This window comes from Rosa rugosa, chromosome 1, assembly GCF_958449725.1.
Source record: "Rosa rugosa chromosome 1, drRosRugo1.1, whole genome shotgun sequence".
Taxonomy (NCBI): domain Eukaryota; kingdom Viridiplantae; phylum Streptophyta; class Magnoliopsida; order Rosales; family Rosaceae; genus Rosa; species Rosa rugosa.
In genome coordinates this window covers 5,486,571-5,495,110 of record NC_084820.1, presented here as the reverse complement: position 1 = coordinate 5,495,110, position 8,540 = coordinate 5,486,571, and the positions used below count along the sequence as shown (strand labels likewise).

Sequence of the window (8,540 nt, the reverse complement as noted above, 5' to 3'; positions counted from 1 at the left end):
TGTTTGGCTGTTTCTGTCTCAAGTCTCAACTAGTTTCTCACAAACTCCCAGATTTTGTTTTCTTTCTCTGTTTACCATATTACTACTGCACTCCCCTTTTATATACGGGATTCTAAACCTAATCCTATTACCATTGGGAAACCAATAGGTAAACTAAGTCCAAAAGGGAATAGGAAAAGTAATTACAGTTTCCTTGTCTAAGTGATAACTTGTTTCGTTGAAAGTTTTTGAAAATCTTGTTTCTCTAAAACTGCAGTCCTTGCCTGTTGGATCAACGAAAATGATTGAAATAGAACTAGAAGAGGAGAAACCAACGACCAAAGTATGAAACAAACCTTTAGAAATCTATTTTAACATTCTTGGTATAAATTAGATACTCCAGCGAGAACTAAAACAAAGTTCAAAATCCAAGCTTACTGCTAGCATGTTCATCTCTGAAGTGCCCTTTAAACTAATCGATTTCATCAAGTAAAATCCACACCTGCAGCACCTAATCAAATGAAGTTTTGTATTTTCTATTAACACCTCATATAACGAGTGTATTCATGCATGCTAATCACTAGTGAGCAACTCCAATCTTGTACATGAATAATATAGAAAGTTACAACAGAATGAGAAGATACTCTATGGCTCCAGATTGTGAAATGAACTGGAAATTAGCCGAGTCCATTAAACAATGGCTTGATCCAGATAGCAGGTGGGATGTTTCTGTGCCAAGGATTTAGAGAATAATTAATGTTGTGTAATGCTTCCATCCTCTAAATTGAAGATGCCCATATCACTTGGTCCATTAGAGATGGTTTCATCCTCTAGGCTCTAGCTTGACTAAACTGACTAAACTGAAGATGTCGTCCATATCAATTGATCCATCATCAACTAATCGCACTTCTCCAAGTTCTATCAAATCATCCGTGTAGTATATACTATATAGAATTTGGTTGACACCCAGGAAAGTTTGAAGCCAAAACACACATCGAATGATTGTCACCGACAAACAAAGCCTCATCTCCAATACTCTTTAACTCAACATGCTCCACAATGGATTCGTCCCTCTCATCAAACACCACCTTGTAAACCTTGAAGCTCTCGGTCCAGAACTCATTATCCTCATAATGGAAATAGTGATCTCGTGGTACATCCTTCTGTTTCAAAAATCTTCGAACATGCAACAAGTCTCCTTTGGTTGTTTCCACAAGATACCCCTTATGCGCATAACATGAAAACGGATATCCTCCATGTGTAAGTAAATTTCTTGTACTGGCTTGCTATTAACATTAAACGTGGTAATCCGTCCCCATTGTCCGACCGCATAGACTTTTCTTTTATAAAATATAGCATCAGTAAAGAAGGAGCGGACCTCAAGGTAAGTCCAGATTGTTTGTCCTCCTTTTATGAAAGCGAACCTTGAAACTCTATCATAAACTGCCACAACCACATAATTGTCTGGATTTGCAATCGGATCAGCGGATAAGATAACCTTTGGGGAGAAAACCCTGAACCAACAACTCTGGGCATTGAAAACCAATGGAGGGAGACGAATGGGCGTCACTTCTCTTTTGAACACGTTCACAAGAGTTGTACTGAGTTGATGTTCGCCTAGGAGATCTACTGTGACCAACCAACCAGGGGCATTACTCGAGCCACAACACCTCTTAGTGCTATTACAAGCTTGTGGTAACTGAAAGTTGTTGTAGACTTTTTGCTCAGAGATGCTGTATATATAGTTTTCGCTTTCCTTGGGATTCTGAAGGGATCATAAGCATGGGATGCACCTTAAAACAACGCTGGGTTGTGTGGTTGTAGTGTGTTGCGAGAGCATGCCATTCCTTGCAAACGGCAGCAAAACGAACATGGTCAGTTGGTTCCAACAACTTATCCAGAATCTCTGAGAGAATGACTTGAGGAAGACTAGACCACTCTGCCAATAGGTGTTTACGGAAGGTAGCAGCCATGTTCCTACAACATGACAGAGCCTCGTCAATTTCCAAAACAGAACCCAAAGAAACAAATAACGAGGGTAGAAATAACAGGGGAATTGAAAGCAATCAAAATCCCATAAGAAAAGGATATCAGAATCTCACAAGAAGAAGGATTAGTAACCAGAAGAATTTAGTATGAACCAAAAAGAGGACGTAAATGCATCAAAGATACAAAAGGTGGCATCCTTATTTCTTCTTCTGTGTTAAAATAAGCCTGATACTGACCAAATAAACAAACAAATTCATAGAAAATGAATTAGCAGATAACCAAAGTACTAGACAGGCGGGCGAATTGTATTATAATTTATAAGGACCTTTTGGCAACAGCTTGAGCCTCTATTATCGACTGCCGTGGATGTTTTGTCCGTCCGTTTTTCCAACATTCCCTTCCGATCGGGTTCTTTATAGATTTTATGCATTTGTCTTTCACAGTCCCTTAAAAACTATCCCTAAGGTAAGCAGGCCTAGTAGTAATACTTCATTTGTAAATTAAATAGAACATGTGTCCTCATTGATGTAATATGGTTCCTAATTGTGTAATTGGAGTTTTTTTTATCATGTAATGTCTTTAAATAATAAGAAAATGACATCCATGACGATACATTTTACTATAAATGATGACAAATGAAGTCAGAAGTTGTAATTAATGTTATGTTTGTGGTTTTTCCACCTATGACCACATTTACAAGTATCTAAACCAACTTTAAGATGTGACAACGATTGATGTAAAAGTGATAATTTTTGTTAAATTTATAGTTTAATTTTTTTATCTAAAGCAAAAAATTTTTTTTAAAAAAATCATTTTTAAAGATTGAATTGAGCTTTTGAATTTTTTTTTTTTTTTAATAGAAAAAAGGTGGCAAGGAGTGTCACATCTCCGAGCTGGGGAAGGGTCAAGGTTAAAGCTCTCCCCATGGGTTCTTTGCACATGCAGATCATCGAACGCATGACCTCATTAAGGAGCCTGCTAACATTCGGCCAAACATGGTGGACCTATCCCCACCCACTAGACCAAACCCACATTCTAATCCTTGACAATACCTACAAAACCATGGGAAGCCTATTATTTACAAATAGAGTTCGAAGTTCCATTATTTTTAATCCCATCAGTCCATCACTGGTCATATCTAACAATCTAGAGCCAAATTATGAAGGCTTTAGCTCATTTTATGGCATGAATGTGATATATATATTACCTTCTAAGTTCTAATCACACACATATCGTACAATTATGTCTAGCCCTAACAATAAACAAATCCTCCATTGCACTATTTAGTCCATTCAGTCAGCATCATACTCATGTTGATGAGTATATAAACCACATATATAATACTTGTTTAAGTCTCTAAGATAAATCAGACACTTGAATATATTGAATTGGTGCAGCCAAAAGTTTGGCTTTTGAAACCATCGGCGCACGATAGAGACTTCCACCCACCCAAACCCTAATTCGTATTAGTTTAGTAGCTTTCTTGGGTTGACGGCAACCTCAAGGTGCTGGGAAATCACACTACAAACTTACCATATTTTCATGGTCGTCGTCTTGCTTTGGTTCGTCATTGACAAATACAGACAGCTCCACCAGACTATAATTAATCTAAACTCACCTTGTCTGCTTTCAATTATGGACCTACACCAGTCCAAAGATAGAATTTAGACTTTAGTGGAGGAATTAAATTACTGATTGAAGTGTGCAAATGGATTAACTGGTAAAGGTAATTTTCTCAAAGATGTGGACAGAATATGTTTGGAGGCTGTAGAATTTGACTCACTAAACACTCTAGGTTTTCGTAGTTTGAAAGTTTAGAAATATGAAATGTTTCGCAGTCTTTTTTTTAAATTTATGTATTATAAGATAAAATTTAATGTTTATTAGCATAATTTTAAATATCTATTTTAACCTTTAAAAGAGTGTTAAGGTAAAGACAAACATACAAAAAGATTAATACAAACAGCATACAAAATGTCTCAAAGAAAATTAAACAACAATAACCGAATCTATAAATCGTGGCGGTCTCGACTTCGGCGGCGGCGTGGAATCGTGGAGCGATGGGTCGTGGCGGGGTTCTGTGGCGGTGTTTGCATCGGGACTGCCGAAATCCTGCCGGAGCGGGCGTGGGCATGGTGGTGGCTGAGGACTCCTATGCTTGTTGCACGGGTTTGGAGATGGAAGTATGGTCTGGGCCAATCGTGGCCTTTTGGGCTTCAGTAGGCCTGCTATTGGAGCTCCTTGGGACAAAAATTTGATGGGCTAGGGTTTTGCTCTAAGCCCATCCCTATGTTTTTAGTTCGTCTAATTACAACAAATTCCTTGTATTTTCAGGGACCTGTGCACTTTTGTTTTTTTGTGCCTATTTACTATGACTGTTCATAGTTCATAGGCTCGCTGAATAAGTGAGCACTGGTTGTCTAATGGGTGGTGCTAGCATACCACGTCCTAAACTTGTCCTTGGTATGGCAAGGGAAGGTATGTATCCGTGCCATTCTGGCTTGAGTATGAATGAAATTGATGTTTGGTTCAAAAAAAAAAAATAAACTTATTAGGATAGAACCGAATCCAAATGCGCACAATTCTTTCACATAGCTACGAGGAAAAAGCGTCAAGATATATACGGCACCAACCAAACGTTTCTATTGGGTCGAAGAAAAGGTTGATGTATGATTTAAGATCATGGATACATCACTGTGGATCTCGCATAGATTTCAATACAATGATGTATGATAATCAGTTCTCACTGTCCCCAACTTTTTGTCATTTGGGTAAAAAGACTTGCATGGTAGCCCCGATTATGGTGTGGCCATGTAACCGATTTACATCTACAATGTTTCCTGGCTACCTGGAGTTTTCAATGCCCTAAATTTGGATATTCTTCATAGGATGCTCTGGTAATTCTCGTTTGGCATATCCCAGAATAATGAGGAATTCAGCAGCAGAAGAATTCATTGAGCCTCAAATTCTGCAAACAAAACGACAGACGAAAATTGGAGCTTTAGAGCCCCCAAAGAGAACGTGGCAAACATGCACATAGAAAGAGGACACTCCTTCATGTGATGCGGCACTTAGCTTATGACTCATAGACAGACAACGACACTTGGAAATTGAATCACTAGAATTTTATTCTGCTCTTCTAGTCTTCTAGGTCTGTCGGCAACAAAAATTGCTTCTTTAATCTGGCCATTGGAAAAGAAGTTTAGTCTCTGCGTGCAGTTGCATAGAGCTGCAGTAAAACCCCAGATTGCTTCCGATGAAACCGTAAGATCCGGTCCCAAAACAACAAAGGTCGTATCTTATAAAAAAAAATACAATAAAGGTCGTATAGTGCGCTAAAAGACTGAAACACTCGAGACATGACCGCTTTTGTGCCCTACCTATCATCGAAAAGTTCAAAAACGTTCGCCTACTAATATTTTGGGAGTATTGAAGCTCATAACAAGTTCACCCGTTGGGTGGTCACCGGGTCAGTTACTATTTACTATTTTTTAGTCTTTATTTTCACTCTTTAAGTCACGGGCACAGTTTTTAAATTAACCTGAATCACCAGATCAGTTTACAGGTCACGAAATTGACCCAAAAAGTGATCCAGATTAACGCAGGTCAGTTTAAAAACTATACCCGTGATCTAGAAAGTGAAAATAAATATAAAAAACAATAAATAGTAAATGATCCGGTGACCCAACGAGTGAATTTACTTTTACATGTCACACCATATTCGAACGGTTCAAATCTCCAAAGCTGTAACACCCCGTAAACAGTTTCATCGAGCTGTAGAAGGCTAGACAAACACATCAGAATCGGGGCTAGTGGCATTATCTAGTTCTATTATGGCGACTTTAATGGAAGTATCCAATAAACCAAACTGAGTACACTGAACCATAATGAGCAATTATGTATGTCCAAATTAGAAGCATGAAGACAAGTATATCTACACCCATCATATATTGACTAAGCTGTTTGCTTTATCAGTAATGATCAACTGTGGAAAGCAAGCCTAGAATAACAAGCAGTTTTTCAGATGTAAACACCCTGACCCTGCATATATTATATACTAATACGAGGTCAACACAGAAGGAAATACCAAACTTTTATAGATATTGCGTGCTACAAGGGTTGAATGAAAGCAAGTATGCAATACAATTATAGCTCCCCCCCCCCTTGTCAGTGATGCAATTTCTTCCTGCCCCTTATTTCCATCCATGTAATTAGTACCATTAATTTCCATCCATATATCTGTCAAAAGATGGTAACTTTCTCAACTAAACCCTGTCAAAATATGTGAGGCTTATCAATGTGATACTTAAATCTCAGCTACCCCAAATTGATGAGGAAACAGAGAAAGAAACCAACTTCGGCCTAGAAATTACTCATTTCCCAAAGTGGCAACACTGTAAAAACTATGATCGTAACTCGAAACCAAATGAAATGAAGCACAGAAAAAGGTAAACAAGAAGATTGATCATTGATATAAATATGAAATTACATTAATAGTTCCATTGGGATGAAGAGCTACCATTACATAATAGACATAAAATTTTTACAATGGTAGGGATCAGTAAGCGAGCAATAGCAGCGATGATGATGATGATGATGATGATAAACACAATAATTAACAAAAGGGGAGGGGAATCATACTCCACAGTCCACTCTGCTCTTAACTTCTTATATACACAGCAAAATGGCAATTTCTTTTCTTTCCTTGCCAATCTAAACTCCGAGCTCTACTACCTTCTCCGAAACGATCCAAAAAGACAGATTCTACTCTTCATCCATTACTATATACACATAATCTTGATATCTTCAGACTGACTTTGCTTCCGAAATCAAATTCCACCTCTCCGATTCAGAAACTATTCACAAAATGAGAACGATTAGAAGCAAAATAGGGATAATTAGAGGCCACCAAATGAACCCACAATAGAATCATGATAAAGAGTAAAATCCTTGTCACCAACAACCCACATGAGCCGCCACTTGGCTCATTCTCAATTCACCAGCTCAGAAACCCATCCAACATCCGGAGCACCGGAAGCCTGTGCCTGGGTCGGGTCGACCCGCTCCAGAGAATTCTCCTCCCTCAACCTCTCGAACATCTTGGCCCTCAAGTCCCTCCCAGACTCCACCCTCTCCATCGGCGGCTCCTCCTCGCAACCCTCGTCACAGAAATCCAGAAACCCAATTGCAGAGCGGGTCGGAATCCGGGTCGGAGTCGACGGCAGGCTACAGAACCCGGGTCGGAGCATCGACCCGCGTGGAGAAACGAACCCGGGCGACCCGACTTGAACATTCCATGAAGTGGGCAGAGACTTGACCTTCCCCAGCTGCAAGTTCCTCAGCGACGCCACCATTTCATTAATCGAGCTCGAACCCAGAGACCGGCTCACCGACCTGGTCATCGGAGACACCGGCGGCGAATCATCCGGCGAAATCGACGGCGGCGGCGACGACATGAACGGCATACCTTTCCCCAGCGACGCCGCCTCCATGGCCTGCCTCAGAGGCGACCCGTCGTACGACTCGGCCGAGGTTGACCCTCGGGGACTCTGCTGGGGCAAAACCCTAAGCTGCTCCGGCGTGTGAGCGAAGAAGCACACTCTCCTCTTGCAGCTAGTACCATCTTTACAGGGCTGAGTCCGATAACGCGCAGGGTGGAGCCAGCACTCGAAAACGCCGTGAGCGAACTCGCAGGAGTCTCCCTTCTTGCAGTGGCCCTTTCGGAAATCGGGGCAGGCGGAACCCGAATAGTGGTACTTCCTCGGGTCGCGGCGGCGGGCCTTCTCGCCCGGGTGGGCGAAGGGGCAGTCGGTCCAGTCATGGGACCTGCCACGTGCGCAGCGACGGACCTTGAACTCAAACATCCGAAAATGGTCGCACGAGTAGGCGTCGACCGGAGAGTCCGAGTCCATACCCGAAATCTCGGAGTCGGAGTCCGGGTCCGGGTCGGAAACCTCGTTGGAAGGCAAGTAGCGCTGGAGAGTGGCGAGAGCCTCGTTGAGGTGGTAGGGGCTGTTGGCATTGGTGACGTCAGAGTTGACGGAGACGCCGCTCAGGGGGTAGGGGGAGTACATCTCGGCCGTTGGATCGTCGAGGGTGAGCCACGGGGGGACGTGGATGGTCGGATTCGAACGGTGAGGTTCGCCGATCATCATTTTTTTTTTTTCTTTCTCTGGTCGTGGGTTTGATTTGGACGGTTGTGTTTAGGGGAACAACAGAGAGAGAGAGGCTTGGTTTATAAACTGCTTCGAGACTAGGGAGTTAACCGTGGTTGAGTTAAAAACTAACCGTGGTTGGGTTATTGGATTCTAGGAGCTCCGTTTACCGCAGCGGTCAAAAACTAAACGTATGGGAAGGGCTTGGGTCACGCTGCTTTGGGACAGATGGAGTTCCCGTTCTATACGTGTGGATCGTTCGGAGTTTGAGGACGGTCAAAAGGCACAACGTGGAGGGATGTGATTGGTTTGTGGGATGAGTGAAATGAACGTACTGTGTCTTGATCATGGGTTTGGACTTTAGTTCAGCCTTTAGTATTCCGAAGGCGGTGGAGCGAGTGGTACGTGGAATAGGGA

General features: G+C 41.7%; 1 protein-coding gene across 1 annotated transcript; it reads right to left on the bottom strand.

Moving 5' to 3' along the window:
* Positions 1-6,417: 6,417 nt before the first annotated feature.
* On the bottom strand, positions 6,418-8,194 carry LOC133712392 (zinc finger CCCH domain-containing protein 20-like). Its single transcript, XM_062138498.1, has one exon. It carries the CDS (start codon positions 8,121-8,123, stop codon positions 6,960-6,962), a length of 1,164 nt encoding a protein of 387 aa, XP_061994482.1. The 5' UTR covers positions 8,124-8,194; the 3' UTR covers positions 6,418-6,959.
* Between the last annotated feature and the right edge of the window lie 346 nt (positions 8,195-8,540).

What these genes read in the sequence shown, in the direction of transcription:
- LOC133712392 (XM_062138498.1), bottom strand. Translation starts at nt 8,123, where the DNA reads ATGATGATCGGCGAACCTCACCGTTCGAATCCGACCATCCACGTCCCC.